The sequence below is a fragment of the Oryctolagus cuniculus genome, chromosome 14 (genome assembly GCF_964237555.1).
Source record: "Oryctolagus cuniculus chromosome 14, mOryCun1.1, whole genome shotgun sequence".
NCBI lineage: Eukaryota > Metazoa > Chordata > Mammalia > Lagomorpha > Leporidae > Oryctolagus > Oryctolagus cuniculus.
The window spans coordinates 59,951,747-59,973,035 of NC_091445.1; the positions used below are offsets into that span (position 1 = coordinate 59,951,747).

Below are 21,289 nucleotides of genomic sequence, written 5' to 3' on the forward strand. Positions count from 1 at the left end.
GCCTTTCTATTGGATATGATAATGGATAACAAAATCAATTTTCCCTCCTGATTTAACTGCAATGGAGACAGCTAAGCAATGACAGCCCATGGGTGTGGATGGAAATATAGAGGCCACGTACAGATGTGGTTTATGTTGGAAGCCAAACTGCAGTTGCATAATCTATACAATGGGTATAATTATGATAGCATCAACTTCTTAGGGTGACTGTGAGGCTGCAATGCAGTAACTCAAGTAATAGATTTCACACAGTGCTTGACAACTAGCATGCATTTGCTAAACACTGGCACTCTTACTATTAATGACGGAAACTTGGCTACCAGGGATCCTGGTGGCCATTAAATCAAGAAGAGATAGGGAAGAAGCCCATACTCACCCTGGCTTCTTCTCAGTAGGTGCTGAGTGTGGCCGATTATCTACTATAATCTTGGCCAGCAGAAAGCAGAACTCAGGAGGGATGGGACAAAGATGAAAACTATGTGTCAGGAAATAACGATAGCTTCTCATTGTTATCATTTCTGTGGTTAAGCATGAAATGAAGGATCTGCCAGTTCTCCAAGGAAGTATTGTTGACTATGCCCCTGGTTGCTATGGTTTAGATGTGCTTGTACTCAAAGGCTCGTGTGCTGGAAGTTTGGTCCTCCCCATATTAGTGTTGAGGTGGTGGAATCTTTAAGAGGTGGAGCTTAGTAGAATGCGTTTAGATCACTGAGGTGCCATCCTCAGATGGAATTAATATAGTTCTCTTGGGACCCTGGTTGGTTCTCACAAGAACAACTTGCTATAAAAAGCGTAAGCCTGCCTCTTGAATCAATCCCTCTTGCTTCCTGTCTGCCCTGTGACTCCTCTCTGCCTCTCTCTCTCTCTCTCCCTCCCTCCCTCCCTCCTTCTCTCTCTCTCTCCCCTCCACCACCCCCCAGCCATGTTTGCTCCTACCATGTTGCCATCAACCACAATATGTAGCCAGAAGCCAAACTGGTTGCCCAATCTGGAATTTCAGCCTCCACAACTGTAAGCTAAATATACCTACACATCTTATCTTTATACATTTCCCAGTATAAAGTCTCCTGTTGTAGTCACAGAAAAATGGATTAATACACTCACCTTAGCTTCTATCCCCATCTTTGCAAAGTGACAATCAAGAAAGGTAAGGAGTCATGCCCAGGAAATCTAATCCAAGATCCCATGCTCCTAAGCTGTGCCAGCACCACTTCTAAAGGGTCTACACCTGCAAATCTCGTGTCAGAGTCAGGTGTCCACAAGACTGAGGGGGAACTGAGGTGCGGTGTGATTATGTCACAATGTGCACTCGGGTTTTGGAAATAAAGTATAAGCCCTACCCTAAGCCTTTTCCTTTCCTCGTCTAAAACTGGATTCCAAACCCCAGGCCACAGGCTTCAGTGTGCCTCCTGAAAAACTGAATAAAACCTATGGGAACAAGAGCTTTGGAAAATACAAAACACCATGGGGTCTTCTACCTTCAGCTTAGAAAGAAAGAGAGGTAAGAGAATATTTACCTCCCAGATCCTACAAAGTTTAGGTTAAATATACACCTCTTCATTTTTGTTTTTATCCCAAAGGCTTTAAAAGGTGGTCATTGTTTCACATGGGGCCACACTAATCTTCTCTATATCATCCCAATTTTAGTGTATGTGCTCCTTACATGAGCTCAGTCTATATTTATATTGGCTTCTATCTTGGAGAGCAAATGCATTTTTAAGTTTCCTTACAAAAACACACACACACACACACACACACAACTAAATTCTAGTAATAGAGGTTTGTTCTCCTAATTAGCTTCCATGGGTAGCACAACTGTGTTTTTATTACAGAAATTCACATAAGTTGCCATGTGGAGAATCATCGTAAAAGACACCACAGGAAGCTGGAGTTGCTTGCTATCTTCATGACATAGAATCTGCTGACCAAACAGCTCATTATAATTACACAAAATATGGACTGAGAAGTTATCTTTTTACATAAAGAAATTATCTGAAACCATTTCCTCCTGGCAGAATTTTTCTATAAACTGTGTAAATAAATGATTACAATATTTTTCTGGAAACATTGCAACACTCTGTTTTGCATAACCCTGTGCACCCTGGAGCAATCTCTAACATGAGCTAATGTCCCTGGCCTGTTGATTTCACAGAGTTGTCAAAGGCAAAAAATAGATCATAGGAGTGACTAGGACCTTGTAATCATTACCAAGGGTCCCTGGCTTGCAATGGTTTGATTTAGGATTTTTCACTTTATGATGGTACAAAACATGCATTCAGTAGAAACTACTGACCGAACTTTTTAAATTTTGTTCTTTTCCTGAGTTGGGCTATGCAGTGCAATTCTGCCATATTTTGGGCAGCCCGACATTCACAAGGGTAAACACTGATACTCTACACTGCACTGGATTGCTAAGCTGTGCTGCTTAGGAGGTGAGGTGCATTAAAAGCATTTTTGACTTAAAATATCTTCCACCTGCAATGGGTTTATCAGAGCACACTCCATTGTTAAGTCAAAAGACAGATACACAGGGATAAGCAAGCCGAGGGTGACATTATTGGCTAAATAATTCAGTCAGTGCATTGTAGGCAAGGTTAATATCTCCTCATGTTCTGATACCTGTTTGTGAAACCAAGAAACCTCATGGAATGAGCTCATAGTGTATCTTTCCATCACAACTGAGCAATGTGGAAAGAATAATGAACAGAGTTGATCAACTCTGCCAGCTCCCAGTCCCAGAAAGGTTGGATTTGTCTCTAAATTCTTCCTTTGGACTGAAATCCTGACTCTGCCCAGCCCTGTGAGGCTGTCCAACATCTGTCTCTGCCTCTGACTGGGGAAGGGGAGGGGCTCTGGAACTCCCACCAAGGCCCTGGTAAAGCAGCATCTACAGGCTGCTCAACAAGCGCACGTTTACAGACAGACTGATGCCCTAGGGCGCCCATTCTTCAGCTGTCAAAGGATCTATGAGATGATGTCTGAAGAAATGTGCCAGTCTAAGTGTTCTGAATTTGAGTACAATTAAAAAATGTTGTCAAAGTAGAACTAGGTCATTTGAGAACAAAACCCTGGTCATTCTATTCCCAGGAACTCTTAAAATTTCCTTCTGTCTCAGAACCAGTACCATGACGTAGTGGGTAAAGCCGCCACCTGAAGTGCCAGCATCCCACATAGGCACCAGTTTGAGTCCCAGCTGCTCCACTTCCAATCCAGCTCTCTGCTATGGCCTGGGAAAGCAATAGAAGATGGCCCAAGTCCTTTGGCCCCTGTACCCACTTGGGGGACCCAGAGGAAGCTCCTGGCTTCAGAGGGGCACAGCTCTAGCCGTTGTAGCCATCTAGGGAGTAAACCAGTGGATGGAGGATCTCTCTCTCTCTCTCTCTCTCTCTCTCTCTGCCTCTGTCTCTCTGTAACTCTGCCTTTCAAATAAATAAATAAAGCTTTTTTAAAAAAAATTTCATTATCTCATTCATTTGCCCTCATTCTTTTCCCTCCCTGTCTCCTCCACTCCTCCTCCACCCTCTTAGTTCTAAAGAGAAGTCTGCCTAGAAATTGTTTCTGTCTACCAAAAGTGTATTTCCTATAAAATCATTAATGAATTTATTAAGACTGGTGAAAGAGCTTTCAAAACCTAAAATTGAGGTGGACATTTGGCACAGTGGTTAACTCACCACTGAGATACTCACATCTGTATCAGAGCACCTTGGTCTCAGTCCTGGCTTCACTTCCCAGCCAACACAGCCTGGGCAGTAGCAGGTGACAGCTCAACTACTTGGGCTCCCTAGCATCATGTGGGAGACCTGAATTGAGTTCCTAGTTCCTGGCTTTCACTTGGCCCAATTCTGGCTGTTGAAGGCATTTGGGGAGTGAACCAACAAATGAAAGATATCTCCGTATTCCTTTCAAATAAATAATAAAATATATATATTAAAATATTAATTGATATGCATCACTAATAAACTCAGTCCTTTATGGCTACTTTTCCAACATCAAACACTCTCAGCACATAACTGCAAAGATGACAGCGGAAAATAACCTCTCTCACTAAAACTCTCCAGTTCTGCCCCCACGCCCAGCTGCGTTCCCTTCCAAAGAAGATGCACAGCAAGCAGAGTTGAAATCACCCAGGAGAATGTGTGTCTTTGAACCAAATCATCTCCACATGCCCTGGGACATGCTCACGGGCTTTGTTTGTGCTGCCCCAGAAGAGACTTTGCACAAAGGGACTGTTTTCCAAAGAACAACAAGCGCTGCTATTTTAAACTTGGGGGTGGGAGATTGTATCTGAACCATTTACACAGGCCAGTGCTGGCTGATTGACATCTAACCCCAGTGCTGGCAGTTCAGGCTTCCAAGTAAAGCAAGGGGAGGGAGGGAGAGACTTGCTTCTGAGAGCGCTCTTGAAGCCACAGCTGATGAGGTCTCCTGCAAGATTTGCACTGTGCAACGTAGACAGAAACTCTTGCCTAGAAATTCTCCACAAGGACAGGGTGGTGACGTGTGGCACCCCAGTGGCCTTGGGCATTCAAGGGGTGTCCGAAAGCTATTGGAGGATACATCCTGAGACTTGAGCACAGTCAACAAACACAGGAGTCACTGGACGCAAACCCAGCACTGTGTGTGTGTGATAGTGTGTGTGTTGTGAGTATGTGTGTGTAAGTGTGAGTATGTGTGTGAGTGTGTGTGTGTGTGTGTGTGCAATAACCCTAGCATTGCTACAGGACACTGCTGTAAGATTGTAAGTCAGGCTCTCTGGCTCTCTGGATGCAAAACTTGCTCTACATTTTGCTGTTAATAGGGACATTGACAAAGGTCCCTGCATCCCAGAAGGCTACTGTCAGCGGCTGGGTGGACACCGACAAAGTCCTCCCCAGGTGCATTGTTGCAGCCATGACTGTTTGCCCCCAGAGACACACTTAGCTCCCCCCAAACAGAAAAGTGTCTCTGACCCTTCCCAGGGCAGGAGAAAGCAGAGGCATGGGCACTACCCTGCTGGGGGGCGTGAGGCTTGAGTAGTGATAGTACCAAATTCTCCATGGTACCTCCAGTGCTCTCCATAACATCGTGGCCCTCACAGAGCCGGAGGAAAAGCAGCAGCCATCTGGGATCAGCAAGGCAGGACCGGGAAAAATAAGCCCTTGGAGAGGTGAATTCCCCACCCCCCAAAAGGGCTATTATTTTAAAAACACAATCCTAAATCTTTCCAGGAAACCCAAACACAGCCAAGCGCGCTCAGCAGGGGGGAGGAATCACATTTCCCCTTCCCTGCCCGGGAGTTTAAAATGTACTCGAAACGCTGCCTAACTGCCAGCCGCCAGTTGGAACTTAAAAAAAAAAAAAGAGCAATTTCCCATGTTCAGAATCTGGAAAACAGGGAGCTGAAACAGTACAGCATTCAAGAGGAGACAAAAGAAGAGGAGAAGGACACCAGCTACCTCTTGGGTCTTTCAAAGACCGCAGTGTCATCCTTATAAAGAAAGCGAGATACTCACCTTTCAGTAGGAACTAAGGCATCATCGCCTAAAACCCTGAATTCTGAGAAACGCTGGGTCGCTCAGCCCCCAGCCCAGCTTTCCTCACGACTCAGTCCAGCCGCTTTGCAGAGTGGGGGAAGCGGAAGAGGAGCAACCAAGTTGCCACAAGTCTGACCACCACGGGTTTTCAAAGGAACCAGAGAAAAAGCCACTAACCTTGCCTCCTGTCCGGGAAGCGAACCGGGCCTGGCTGAGGGTCTCGCCCATGGCAAAGCGCCCAGAAGCTAAGGAGCTTAGCCACCACCAGGGAGAGGTGTGCAAGCCAGCTCCTCTGCGCACATGGCATGGTTCACTCGTCGGGGAGAAGAAGAGTCACAAAGTTTGAGCCCTCAGCTCCACAAGTCAAGTCCTCGCCTGTGGCCAGTCAGGAAGGCGCAGGGGCGCATGGTCCAGGCGTGGGAAGGGAGAGGCTGCAGAGCCGCCCGCGATCGCCTTTGCTTTTGGAAGCAGGCAGGGGCCAGATAGCTTTTCCCCTCCCTCCTTCCGAAAGGGGAGTGAATCAGTTGACAGCGTCAGCTTTCGGCTGGCCCAGCGGGGAATGGGTCAGTGCCGGGAGGGTGCAGCCCGCCCCCCCCCGGCTCCCCACCCTCCGCCTTGGGCACGCCCCCCGGCCAGCTCCAGCACATCTTCCTCCCCTACTCCCACCCCCTGCGCTCCTCGGGCCCCGCCCAGAGCCCGGCACTGAGCCGGCCAAATAGGGGAGGCCCGGGACAGACACCCTGGGCGGCGGTACTAGAGGAAGTGGAGAGTGCGAGCCCTCCCCTCCTCACCTCCAGGCCAGCCTCCCTCTGGCCAGAGTGCAGGCACATGTGGAGCGCAGAGATGGGGCGGAGGGGCCCCCAAGCTCGGCGCTGCCCATTCCTGCAGCTCTTGAACTTTTGCTGACATTGCTGTTTCAAGACGGACTCCTCACCCACTCGGACCGGCTGGATTCCCTTCCAGGGCGGGCTAAGATTTCCATATAAAAACCAATAGGCAACTTTTTTTCTTTGCCAAGTCTCAGGGAGCTAGCTGAGCTGATCTGCTGTCTTGACAGTGCAAAACCCTTTTATCTGTCTGATGAGTTGATTGCAGTACTTGTGAGTCCCTGTGAGCCTGTGTGACCCTGTGGTACTTTTTTGTTTCCATAATCCCATCTTTCCAGGTCCTCTTCCGATCACCCAGAAAGCAACTACGAGAAGGAAGAAGCAAGACAGCTCCACAAAGAGTTAAGGTTATTCATCCAGTGTACCCCAATAAGGTGACCATGGACGGGGTGTCCACCAGGGGGCGCAAACTTTTCCTTCCGTGAGAGAATGCCACAAACCAGGTTTGCGTGCCAGGCATCTTGAGAATTTACAGGGGTAACCCGGCCAAGATTCTTTACAACTGGGCTGAAACAGGCCTTCTGACTCCATTCAGAAGGAATTTGGCCCCGATAATTGAGTTCTCCTTGGCTGCCAGCCAACCACCTGCATTCAGCAACAGGTTTGGGATACCAACTCACCCAACCTTGCACAGGACAAGGCACCCAAATCAACCACAGTGGTCCAGATACACAAGAGGGGTGCTCCTCACAGGCCTGGGATGGCTAGTCTGAAGTATTTCAGACTGGGATACATAGACACCAGGACTTTTCAGGGTGTTGGTTTTCTATTGCTGCTGTTTACACATGATCACAAAGTTAATGGCTTAAAACAACACAAATTTGTTATCTCACAGTCCTAAAGACCAGATATCTGAAACCAATCTCCCTGGTCTAAAATCAAAGAGTTAGCACAGCTGCATTCCTTTCTAGATGATCTAGGGAAGAATGTTTTCTTGCCTTTTCCAGCCTTCAGAGGCTGCCCAGATCCCTCGGCTTATAGCCAGCCCACTTCTCCCTCCTCAAAGCCGGCAATGGCAGTTGGGCCTTTCATGAATGGAGTCACCCTGACTCTCTTCTTCCTTCCATTTCTATTCATAAAGATTCTTGTGATTATCTTGAGCCCCTCCTTGTCATCCAATTTAATCTCCTTATAAACTGATTAGCAACCTTAATTTCATATGCAATGTAAAATCCCCATTGATAAGTAATGCAACATGCTATGTAATCATCATGGGCAAGTCCAAGAACTACCCTGAATTAAATATTAGCTAGCAGCATCACTATCAAGCAAAAAGAAATTCAGACATGAAAGGCATGATGATTTGGTAAAAATGTACAGGCAAGGGTGTTAAAGAACCACTTTGGGTTAGAACTTTTGGTTTCTTTTCCCTTCTTTGTCATCTTCTTCTTCCCTTTCCTTTCCCAATCTCCTTATCTCCTTTCTTCTTTCTTCTCCTTGTAGCCTTCCTCTTCTTCCTCCTTCTTTCTTCTAGTTTCAACAGCAATAAGGATCATATTGGCAAGGTAACAGCAAATTGGCTCCCATACCCTAGAGAAGATATTAATCTTTCTGCCAGGACCCCAAAGAATTCTGGGGGACCGCCGAGCCTCTTAAATATCAGGGATGATCCACTGAACACTTTGGCTTCACAGCTTAACATTCCCTGTATTTTAGCATTCCCTATATTCTCTCCCACACCTATGCTAAAGACCATAAGCAGGCATATGTATCATCATCTATCATCCAGAAGTCATGCAATATTGAAATATTAAAATTATAAAATCCTACCAAAGCTTCCTAGTCTATCTGCCTTTTTCACTTTTCACATCCCATTAACACAGCAAGAACTCCATCTTTGATTTTTTTTTTTGACAGGCAGAGTGGACAGTGAGAGAGAGAGACAGAGAGAAAGGTCTTCCTTTACCATTGGCTCACCCCCCAGTGGCTGCTGTGGCTGGTGTGCTGCAGCCAGTGCACCGTGCTGATCCGAAGCCAGGAGCCAGGTGCTTCTCCTGGTCTCCCATGGGGTGCAGGGCCCAAGCACTTGGGCCATCCTCCACTGCACTCCCTGGCCACAGCAGAGAGCTGGACTGGAAGAGGAGCAACCGGGACAGAATCCGGCGCCCCAACCGGGACTAGAACCTGGGTGCCGGTGCCGCAGGCGGAGGATTAGCCTATTGAGCTGCAGCACCGGCCTCCATCTTTGATTTTCAAATACTCCAAAAGCTCCTATCCTGCCCAGCCTCACTCTGACCCAATTCCTTAAATCAGTGCCTTCAGCATCTCATATCTTCCTCCTCAAAATCTAACTTTTTTTTACCCCAACTGCGAATTTTTTTTCTGCTCTTTGTTTTCAAGTACTATTGAAGAGACTCATAACTGCACCTAATGATGCAACTACCAATTCATCTCTCCAACTTCACCAGTGTCTCACACAACTTGGTAAAAATATGCTGTTTGCTCTTTTAACACCAAGATCCTCCTAATTTGCAAAATCCCTCGAAAGCTTTGAATTTCCTCCGGGTATAGAAAAGACTTAATCCTCCTCAATTTTGCTTCTGCCCAATGGGAAAAAGAAACAAATTCTCTTGATGACTAATATTGGTAACAATAAAAAAGGCCAACTATCTTTGCTATCCACTACAAGTGAGCAGAATTGTGAATCATTAGTCGTCCCCACACTATCCCTGAGCTGATGCAAATATGTTGCCCTTGAGGAAAGACTCCAAAAACATGAAAATTCCGAAGTTGCATGATAGTTATGAATAGGAAGCACTTACTGCTATATATATTGACCATATATGCTTGGTTCTGTGCTAACCAATGTATCTTCATTGCTTTATTTAACCTTCATAGAAACCCTGTTCAAAATGTAGCATTCATATTCTCGTTAACTAGATGGGAAAACTGACACTGAAAAGTTAAGTGACTTACATATCATCACATGAAACAGAAAACCAGTATGATGCATTGATAGGTAGAGATGTTTAAGAGACTTATTCAAGTCCCTAAGCAGATTCAGATATAGATCTGCCTCACCTAAGTCTCCTCTAATATCCCATCCATAAAGAGAGGAAGGCATCAAACACTTACATATAGATGTCATCAGAGAGCCTCACGTAGAGGTCTGGTTCATTGTGGCAAAGTATTTTCCGTATAAGAATACAAATTGGGACAAAAGATCTAAGATGTTGTACAAAGAACTCCCTCTGTTCATGCTTTCCTAGAAAATTTCTTGAAGTACAAGGAATGGCTGAAGTGCAAGAAAAATTATTTCAACGCATGTTGCAGAGCTGTCATAACACTAAAAAGAAAAAGGAAGCCAATAGCTATCTAAAAATCCCTGCCTTGGCCCCAGACATCACAAGTGCACAAGTGACTTTGCCACAAAAAGAGACTTCACATCTGTCAATGTTGACCAAATACCATAAAAAATAAAACATCATAATAAAAATCATTGCATTGTACCGTAGAGTTTTTAAGTTCTTTTCCTAAATGAGGTTAGAAGGTGGAGAGGAGAAAAGTATTTCTCTGAGATTTTTAAGAGTAGTAAGACCTTAATTCCACCTGGAAGTCAAAAACATCATCTTCAAAACTACCTACTTAAATATTGTTTGGACAGACAATGCTTTCTTTTAAACCTCTGTAGCCCTTGAAAGAGGAAGGAGATTGGTATTTTCAGCCCTCATGATTGTTAATTCACTTTAATTATTCTATCCAGTTGCATTAAATTCTAACCAGTTAGATAACATGCATAGCCTACACTGAACATTTCAGCAATTTTGCATTCTTGACACTGCTTAAGAACACCAAAATCTGTTAATTACAGATTTTTTAAAGTTATCTGCCTTTGCATTGAACTGGATGCCATATTGGATCTTTCTTCTAATTCTGTAATTAATCAGTTTAACCTTTTGAGAACCATGACTGAAAAGACTATGCATTCCTGATTAGTGAAACATGCTACTAGCTGAAAGAAAGCAGCACACCCCAGGAAGAATAGGTAACCTTTAGACCAAAATTCTGAAGTTAATTGAGACCAACTTCAATCTGTAGATCACCTTAAGCTGAATCAAAATGTAACAGGGCTTCAGCAGGTGGGCCAGAGGATGACTCATACAGGAGGTCTGATGGAGAGACCCCAGGTGAGAGAAAAAGGGACAGGGAGCAGCCTGTTGCAAGGTTTCAGAGCCCCAGGAGTGTCAAAGGGGCAGCTGTCACGGTGCAGAGCATGTCCCCAGAGCCTGAACAGAGAAGAGGATGGCCACCTGAGAGGGTATGTCCTAGAGCAGGGTATTAAAATACCAGCAGGATGAGGAGGGATGGGATGAGGTGGTAACTTATAGCAATGATCAATTACATACAGGGAGGCTGATCAAATTAGTGCCTATATTATGGACAGTAGGAATAAAGTTTTGCACTGCCAGTAAGTGAATTACACTCATGAAAAAAACAAACAAGGGACATGAACCATGCAATGTTGAATTGGAGCTGAAGGCACAGGAACCAGCAGTTGTTGACACATGGCTAGAGGCATATAAAAATGAAAGTATAACTTGGGACTGGTGTCGTGGCATGATGAGTTAAGTCGCCGCCTGCAATGCCAGTATCCCATATGGGTGTTTGTTCAAGACCTAGCTGCTCCATTTCCTATCCAGCTCCCTAAATGTGCCTGGGAAAGCATTGTAAGATGGCTCAAGTACATGGTACCTGGGCATTTACACTCATGGGGGGAGACCTGAAAGAAGCTACTGGTTCCTGGCTTCTGCCTGGTTCCACCTTGGCTGTTGAGGCCATCTAGGGAGTGAATCAGTTGATGGGAGATCTCTCTCCCTCTGTCTCTTCCTCTCTCTTTATAACTCAGCCTTACAAATAAATAAATAAATCTTTAAAAACAAAAATGATGGTACAACTATGCATAAGTATTATGTGCCTGTGTGTATGCATAGCTATATTCCCTAGGCCTGTCCACATGAGGAGTGTGATAGCACCCCAAAATCAATGGGCACGCATGGCATTCTGATCTTAGATCCTAAATACTATCGTCTTCAAAAAGGAACTATGGCTCCTTAGAGCAATAGTTGATTCTAGAGGTTGGAAAACAGATGAGCCTTAAACATTCTGTTGCTCAAAGTTAAAAAAAAAGTGAGGGAACTACTAAAAGCAAAATAAAGAAGTGCCCAAAAGGCAGAGAAGTGAGCATAAAAGGACTCCCATTAGCCAAATACAGGAAAATTTCAGCAGAAAATATGTAAGAGCAATGATTTATTATTCAACTGGTAAAAATAAGAATCCATGAATCCATACTGACACAAGTAGATAAATGAACAGAATGGTCGATGAGGAATGGGAATTTTATGTAATTCTAAAGTATATACTGCACAATATTAATTAAATATAAAGACTCAAAAAAGGTTTATAGTGAAGAAAGCTAGCAAACTTCATCTTGTCAGGTTCACAACATTAAACAAAATCAGTAACATGAGAAATCAAAATGCTGTGCTACCTGATAGGATTCAATGACAAGAACAGTGTCACTTCCACAACTATCTTTGCCAAACATCATACTTTATCTGAATCTAATAAAGAGGAAACATCAGACACAGAGAAATTGACAGGCAGTCTACAGAATACTGGCCCTTTCTCTTTAAAAGGCTATAAAAGTTGGAGAAAAACTGACTTGCAAGACTGAAGGAGACTAAAGAGATATGACAATTAAATACAACACAGATTCTGAATAGAGTCCTTTTGTTACCAAGGATGTTGTTGAAACAATCAGCCAAATGTAAAAAGAAGCAGGATTGGATGATAGCATTGGTATCACTGTTGATTCTAGTGTGGTAATAGAATACCCTTGCTTGTGAGAAATATACATTAAAGTATTGGCACATGTTGGGGCATCTAATCGACAACTTACTCTCAAGTGACTCAGATGACAAAAGATCCTTTTTTAGCTCATTTCCAACTTTTTTGTAAGTTTGAGATTGTTCATAAATTTAAAACATCACACACAACTCCATTCTCATTTTTCATAACACTTTGTAGAGACACTAGAGAACTGGAAACAAGAAAAACCAATTAATGAGGCATACATAGCTCAGAATTTAGTAATCAAATACCATGTTTGGTGGTATTTAAATTATCCCAGGGAAAAAATAGTGGTGGATTAGATCAGTTGGTATCAAGTAGCATGGTATTTGGGATTTATTTTGAAAGTAGAATCAGTAGTTTTTGGGAATTGGGTGAGTGGTATTAAGAGAAAGAAAGTAGTTATGGATAATTAGAAAATTAAGAGTTGTCAATAATTTAGATGGGCCAGCGCGCAGCTCACTAGGCTAATCCTCCGCCTGCGGCACCGGCACCCAGGTTCTAGTCCCGGTTGGGGCGCCGGATTCTGTCTCGGTTGCTCCCCTTCCAGTCCAGCTCTGTACTGTAGCCCAGGAGTGCAGTGGAGGATGGCCCAGGTCCTTGGGCCCTGCACTCACATGGGAGACCAGGAGGAGGCACCTGGCTCCTAGCATCGGATTGGCGCAGCACTATGGCCGTAACAGCCATTTGGGGGGTGAACCAAGGGAAAAAGGAAGACCTTTCTCTCTGTCTCTCTCTCTCACTGTCTAACTCTGCCTGTCAAAAAAAATAATTTAGATGAGACAGATGGAAGGTAGAAAATACTTGGTAGAAGCAGGGAAAAATCTAAAGTTCAGTTTGAGATATGTCAAGAAGTCTTCTGGATATACAACTGGAGTTCAGAGAGAGGTCAAGATTGGAAGATGCTGATAGAAGTTTGGATGTTATCATAGGTGTATAGATGACATTGATAGACATAAAAGAGAATGAAATTTCTTATTGAGCAAATTTAGCCCAGAAAAAAAAAATGAAGAGCTGTAAGAACTTAACCCTAGTGTACTCCAAAATTTAGAGTTCCAGGAAATAAAGAGGAATTTGTGAAGAAGCTTGAGGAGTGGCTAGTGAGATAAGAGGACAATTAAGAGAGCATAATGTCTTAAAATCAAGTGATAAAGGATTTTAAGAAGGAATAAGTGATTATTAGCCCAAACTTTAGTAAGAGTGGAAGAGAGGTCTTGGATCAATGCAGTCAACTGCATGAAAAACAACAGTGGAAAGAGACTGAAGATTGAGTTTGTTTAGTTAAGAAACAATAATTCTACCCATAAATCAATGCAACTCCATCAATGTCCTTGAGATATGACTAGTTTAGAGATTCTCCCATAGAGACTGGTCTCAGGAAGGGATGGAAGTACCAAGAAATATCCAGGGGCAGTGCTGTGGCGCAGTAAGTTAATCCTGTGGTGCCAGCATCCCATATGGGCATCAGTTCTAGTCCTGGATGCTCCTCTTCCAATCCAGCTCTCTACTATGGCCTGGGAAAGCAGTGGAAGATGGCCCAAGTCCTTGGACCCCTGCACCTGCGTAGGAGGCCGGAAGAAGCTCCCGGCTCCTGATCGGCGCAGCTCTGGCCATTTTGGCCGTTTGGGGAGTGAACCAGTGGATGGGAGACCTTTATCTCTGTCTCTCCCTCTCACTGTTTGTAACTCTACCTCTCAAATAAATAAATAAAATCTTTGAAAGAAAGAAAGAAAGATCCAGAGTTCTAGTTTGCCCCAATTGTTAGCCCAGGGTGGGGTTCTGCTCCTCAAAGGAGACCAGCTGAGTGTCAAAGACTCCAGCTGTGGTTTTAGAGAGCCTGTCTCTGATATCTGCCCCAGTCCTTCGGGATCCTTCCCATCATTTACAGCAGGTAAGCTGTGCCTGTACCTCCAAGGACTTTTGCAGTGGGTAAATTGGATGAGTTCAGGTAATAGAAAGGATAAATTATAGTAGTACCCACTATTTCTTCTGGGTTTTTTTTTTGAGATATAATTTGATATAAGATAAATTGTATGTGTTTAAAGTATGCAATTTTATAAGTGTTGAAGTATCTATAAATCTGTGAAGCCAGCACTAAAATATTAATATTACAAATAATAAAAAATAATTGTATAGATTTCCACAAGCTTCCCGTTTCTGCTTTGTAACCCTTTCCCCATCCCTATTTTCATCATCCCCAACTGCAGCAGCCTAGCCTGCCTTCTGTCTCTAGAGATCAACTTGCCTTCTCTGGAATTTCCAGTAAATGGGGACCAGCTTGGTGACTCAGCAGGTTAAGCCTCCGTCTCTAACACCCCTCCCCCCTTGCCAGTACAAGTCCCAGCTGCTCCACTTTCTATCCAACTCCTTGCTAGTGCATCTAAGAAAGCAGCGGAAGATTGCCCAAAGTAGTTTGGCCCTTGCCACCCATGTGGGAGACACAATGGAGTTCTAGGCTCTTGATTTCAGCCTGGCTCAGCCCCAGGCATTGCAGCCATTTGGGGAATGAGCCAACAGATGAAAGATCTCTCTATAAATAAACAAATCTTTTAAAATTAGACTTTTATGTAAATTGAGTCAGGCAACATGTACTCATTTTTGTCTGTCTTCTTTCACTCAGCTCATTGGAGATCTATAGATGTGTGTGCTAACACTTTGCTCCTTTTAACTTCTGAGTTTTATTCCATGACATAAATATATCACAATTGGTCTATTCATTTACCTCATCACTAAATATCTATTGGCCATTAGAAAGGAGTGAAGGGAAAATTTGGTCATGGATGGCTAGTGTAAAATCAGGCAGATAAGTGCACACCTCTAATTCAAGTTAGCAAATAAATCTTGCCCTTGAACTGATGAAGCAAAGCTCCTACATGCACAATTATATTTCTATGCACAATACATATTTCTCCTCAGTATAAAGTGATTTTAAGAGACACACACTGAAATAATGAAAAATCGGCTTTGAAGTTAACCCTAGATTAAGATGTAAGATCTCTATGGTTCTGCAGAGTTTTAAAATAGCTAGCTCATATTGATAGAGAGGAGCATGGGTTATCTCCACAGCCACAAGATGAGCATTTGCAGTGCTTTGATTTTTCAAGGCACAGAAAGACAGATTCTGGTCTGGGCACCCTTTCAGGAGGCCCAGGAGATAGCTGACCAAGGTCTGGAAGCCTGCACCAGTATCTCTCTCCAGGTCCGCCACACTCCCAGTGCTGCCTGCCAGGATCACCTTGGTGGCAGTGAGGAGGCCTCTTCTGTTGTTTTATAGCCGCTCTGTGTGTTGCAGACAACACTCTGACTCACACTGTAGTTACTTGTTCTACTGTCACACTAAATCTGCACAAAGTCTCCCAAGAGGGCTCCAAGATCAAAGGGTTGCATTGATTTAGGTACTACTTCGTGCAGTAAAGTAGGGGCCATGATCAGATTAAGATGTGTTGTGATCCATCTTTTGAAGGTGAGAGGGGTGGTATGTCTGTAATAACCTGATGGAGTCTTTGAAATCCAGTGTGAGAAAATTAGGTACACAGGATATGTTGATTGAATACATGGATTCGTAAGTGAGACTGAGAAAAGTTTTTAAAAGACCCATAAAAAGAAGAGATTTTATCAAATAGTGAATTAGGAAACAGGCAATTGAGTAGCATTTCATGCATCAAAATTTGAGTTCATAAGATGCTTTTGATTTCTTTTCTACTTGATTATAAGCTATAGGTACTGGGACTGTTTTATTCATTTCTGCATTTCTCTCAAAGGTGATCAAATTAATATTTGATCAGAGGATGAATATGCGAATGGCTGAGCTGGTGGGCAACATTCTGGGGAGCGGCCTATTTTGAGGTCCAGAGGGTCACCCTTTTATTAAGAAGAATTAGCTTCTTCTCCTAATATTCACCAACCTTGGGAAATAAATTCTGGCTTATTATTAAACTATTCCCTCCTCTCTTTGCCCTCAGGAATAAGTATTTTACTTTGTTGAAAGCAGTGTAACTAATATTTACATCACTAGTCACAAAGGCAAGAAGCCCATCACAACAAAGACACTGTATATACCTCAGTAGAAGGTGGGACACTGGTCAGGGGACCACCATAGTGATCTGAGTGCTCCCTGTCCAACATCTAATCATGAAAGACAGACAAAAAGTAATTGATGACTTGGCTGTCTCCTGGTGAGTATTTGGTGACTCAGATCAAGAGTCTAACTCTACTAATAGCTTTTTAGGGAGGTGGGAAATAATGTCTATTATTTACATCAAAACATTTCATTGTTAATGATACCAATGGGTGATCTTGATACACTGGATAATGAATGAATATGAATCTTGAGACTGGTTAGATAATATTTTATCAAAATTACACACTACAAGCTCACCGTACAAGTTGGCAACCAAAAGTTCTTCAACTATCTTCATCTCTGATAAACAGCAGATGGTTATCTTTTTTTAGATTTACTTGTTAAGTTGAAAGAGTTACAGAAATGGAGGGAGGGAGGGAGAATGAGAGAGAGAGAGAGAAATCAATCTTCCATCTGCTGGTTCTCCCCAGATGGCCACATCAGTCAGAGCTGGCTAGGCCAAAGCCAGGGGCCAGGCCAAGGCTTGAACACTTGGGCCATCTTCTGCTGATTTTCCAAGGCTATTAGTGGGGAGCTGGATGGGAAGGAAAGCAGCCAGCACATGAATCGGCACCTGTATGGGATATTGGCATTGCAGGCAGCAGCTTAAACTGCTATGCCACAACAACAGTTCTAACAGCAGATGTTTCTTAGCTGGAATGTTAAAGATATGTGGCTTAATTAAAATTGCCGGCTCCGCAGCTCTCTAGGCTAATCCTCCGCCTTGCGGCACCGGCACACCGGGTTCTAGTCCCAGTCAAGGAGCCAGATTCTGTCCCAGTTGCCCCTCTTCCAGGCCAGCTCTCTGCTGTGGCCAGGGAGTGCAGTGGAGGATGGCCCAAGTGCTTGGGCCCTGCACCCCATGAGAGACCAGGAGAAGCACCTGGCTCCTGCCATCGGATCAGTGCAGTGTGCCGGCCACAACGCGCCGGCCGTGGCGGCCATTGGAGAGTGAACCAACGGCAAAGGAAGACCTTTCTTTCTGTCTCTCTCTCTCTCACTGTCCACTCTGCCTGTCAAAAAATAAAAAAATTAAAAAATAAAATAAAATAGTAAATAAAATAAAATAATGTAGAGCTGGTCCCTAACCTTGTAGGAACAGGATAAAAATATCTAGCATAAGGGATATACATCTTGAACTTGATGGAGTAGCAGAAATGCAATTTGTGCTTCCAGCTCAAAGGATAAAATGGGTGACATGAAAAGATGTGTTTCAGACATTGAACAATAGCCAACACAGGGCAGTAATCCCTAAGAGGAGATAAATGATGTGAGGCCTGCAGTTACCCAGCTTGCTCTCTAGACAGACTTTCCAGCTCACAGTACAAGGAGGAATTGGGGACAAACAGCTCCATAGTTTCTGAATTTAGGAAACAGTTAAGAATTGGAGGAGGCCAAAGTGGCTAGGAGTTTACAGGGCAGACTTCAGAAGAGAAAGGACCCACCCAGAGTGGGAGAGAGCTGCATGTAGGGAGAGTTCTAGAAATCTGTAGTGGGTTCCCCAAGCCATTAGGAGAACATGTGAGGAAAGTATCTAAGGCAGTAAAAGAACAGATGAACAGATTCCAGTGATTACATAGGGCTAAGAATAATTTGCTTTCCCAGCAGGCAAATTAGACAAAACCTTCTAATACACAGGGCAACTTCAAGGACATTGCCTCAGTAAGGTAGAAAATCAGACTTGTAATAAAACTTGGTCTGGTCTCACCTAACAAAAAAGCAAATCCTGAAATAGCCAAACTGCTTACAAGTGACTCAATTATGACCCCAAATCAAGTGCAAGAATATTTGAAGGAATGTGAAAATATCTAGCACCTGATAAGATAAAGTTTACCATGTATGTCATCCAATTATAAAAATTATTCCAGAAAAGAATAGGAGAATACAGGTAAAAGTGGGGACCCGAGGGGGGACATTTATTCTAGCACATGGTAGGTAAGATAGGGTGACTGCATTCTCTATCAGAGTACCTGCATCCAATTGCTGGCTCTGGCTCCTGACTCCAGCTTCCTGCCAGTACAGACCCTCAGAGACCTTGAGGTGGTGGCTCAAGTAGTCAGTCTCCCACCAATTATAGTCCCAGATATTTGATATTTGGGGAGGGAACCAGCAGGTAGACTTTCCCTTTCTTATCCCCCCCCCACCACATACAAGTAAATAAAATTATTTTAATTTTTATTAATATAAACAGATTTCAAGTATTTCATAGGTACAATTCTAAGAAGATAACCATACTTTCCTCGTTCCTTCTTTTCATTTTTCAATCCCTCCCCTTCCTTTCATTTTTTTCTTTACTTATTGCAAAAACACAATTTCATTCCCCTCCATAATCACAGGTTTGATGGACCACTAACCATAATGTCCAACAAGTAAAAAAAGAAAAAAAAAGACCATAGTTCCACAGGAGTACAAACAAGGGCTAAAAACAGCAATAAAATCTCAAGATGTCCATTTCATCTAGATACATTTTTTAATATTTTATATTAACTACTATACAACAGAGAACACATATGATATTTGTCTTTTGGGAACTGGCTTATTTCAGTAAACATAGGGGTTGCTATTTGTATCCATTATGCTGAAAAAGATAATGTTTCATTCTTTTTTTATTGCTGAGTAGCATTCCATAGTGTACATACATCACATTTTCTTTAGCCAGTCATCAGTTGATGGACATTTAGATTGATTCTATATCTCAGCTATTGTGAATTGACCTGCAATAAACATGGGGGTACAAATATTGCTTTTATTTGCAGATTTCATTTTATTTGGGTAATATTCAGATTCAGATTCAAAATTATGCTAGCTGTGGTTTTGTCCTGCATGGCTTTGATCATGTTGAGGAATGTTGCTTCTATAAATAATTTGTTTATGGTTTTACCATAAAAGGATGTTGTGTGTTATTAAATGCTATCTCTGCATCCACTGAGATGATTATATGGTTTTTATTCTTCAATTTGTTAATGTGTATATCACATTTATTGACTTGCATATGTTGAGTCATACCTGCATGCCAGAGATAAATTCCACTTGGTCTGGGTGAATGATCTTTCTGATGTGTTGTTGGATTTGATTAGATAGTATTTTGTTGAGGATTTTTACATCTCTGTTCATCAGGGATATTTGTCTATAGTTCTCTTTCTTTCTTATGTCTTTTTCTGGTTTTGTGATGCTGGCCTCATAGAAGGAGTTTGGGAGGATTTTCTCCCTTTCAATTGTTTGAATAACTTGAGAAGAATTAGAATGGGTTCTTTAAAAGTTTGGTAGAATTCAACAGTGAAGCCATTTGACCCTGGGCTTTGCTTTGCTGGAAAGGTCTTTAATACTGAGTCAGTCTCTGTCTTGGTTATTGTTTTATTTAGGCTTTCTATGTCTACATGACTCAATTTTGGTAGATTGTATGTGTCTAGAAATCTATCCTTTGTTTCTACATTTACCAGTGTATTGGCATATAGCTGTTTGTAATAATTCCTGATGATACTATTTCTGTAAAAATCTTCGTAAGAGCTTCTATTTCAACTCTGATTTTGTTAATTTGGGTCTTCTACTTTTTTTGGTTAGTTGGTCCAATTTTGTATCAATTTTGTTTATATTTTCAGAAAAAAACACCTCTTCATCTCACTGATCTTTCATATTTTTTATTTTCTTTATTTCTTCTCTAATTTTAATAATTTCCTTCCTCCTACTAATTTTGTGTTTGGTTTGTTCTTGTTTTTTATGTCCTTGAGATACATTGTTAGATCATTTATTTGATGCCTTTCCAGTTCTTGATATAGACACCTACAGCTATAAACTTTCCTCTTAACATTGCTTTTGCTGTATTCAATAAGTTTTAATATGTTGTCATCCTCATTCTCTCTAGGAATTTTATTTATTTCTCTTATTATTTATTCTATGACCACCTGTTCATTCAGAAGTCTTCAGTGTCTATGTGCTTACATAGTTTCTAGAGTTTCTTAAGTTGCTGATTTCCAGCTTCATTCTATTGTGATCAGAAATGATACATGGTATGTTTCAAGTTTTTACATTTGTTGAGACTTGCTTTATGGCCTAGTATATGGTCTATCCTAGAAAAAGTTCCTTGCACTAATGGAAACAGTGTGGGTTTTGCAACTATGGGATGAAATGTTCTGCGGACATCAATTAGGTCCATTTGGTCAACAGTATAGATTAGCTCTGTGGTCTCTTTGCTAATTTTTTTTTCTAGTTCATCTGTCCATTGATGAAATTGGGATGTTGAAGTCCTCCAATGTTATTGTAGTAAAGCCTATGTCTCCCTTTAGATCCATTAACATTAGTTTTAAATAGCCAGGTGCCCTGGCATTGAGTGCATATACATTTACTATGGCCACATCTTCCTGTTGAATTGATTCCTTAATCATTATATAAAGTCCTTCTTTGTGTCTTTTAACAGTTTTTGTGTCAGAGTCTATTTTGTCTGATATTAGAATGGCTACTCCTATTCATTTTTGCTTTCTGTTAGCATGGAACATTTTTCCATCCTTTCATTTCCAGTTTGTATGTTATCTTTGTTGGTGAGATATATTTCTTATAGGCAGCAAATAGATGAGTCCTGTTTTTCAATCCGCTCAGTGAATCTGTATGTTTTAATTGGAGAATTTAGGTCATTTACATTCAAGGCTATTATTGATAAGTAACAATTTGATCCTGTCATCTTTTACAAATATTCCTATTTTTGTTTTGGATTTCCTTTGCACTTTTACTAGATTTTTCTGTCATCACATTTTTTAAGTATTTATTTATTTATTTGAAAATCAGAGTTACACAGAGAGAGAAAAAGAGGCAGAGAGAGAGAGAGAGGTTTTCCATCTGCTGGTTCACTCCCCAGTTGGGTGCAATGGCCAGAGCTGCACCAATCTGAAGCCAGGAGCCAGGAGCTTCTTCCAGATCTCCCACAG

At 42.4% G+C, this 21,289-nt stretch overlaps 1 protein-coding gene across 2 annotated transcripts in view; it reads right to left on the reverse strand.

The window, feature by feature from the left end:
• The window catches only part of ADAMTS12 (ADAM metallopeptidase with thrombospondin type 1 motif 12), a 363,744-nt gene extending 357,619 nt beyond the window's left edge, over window positions 1–6,125 (reverse strand). The window contains exon 1 of one of the 2 annotated variants that reach the window (XM_002714101.5): window positions 5,691–6,125. In XM_002714101.5, the coding sequence (XP_002714147.2) occupies window positions 5,691–5,820 (130 nt within the window). In that variant the 5' untranslated portion in view covers window positions 5,821–6,125. The remainder of the gene's footprint in view (window positions 1–5,690) is intronic. The other variant, XM_070056623.1, reaches the window with a different exon arrangement.
• Window positions 6,126–21,289: the final 15,164 nt, after the last annotated feature.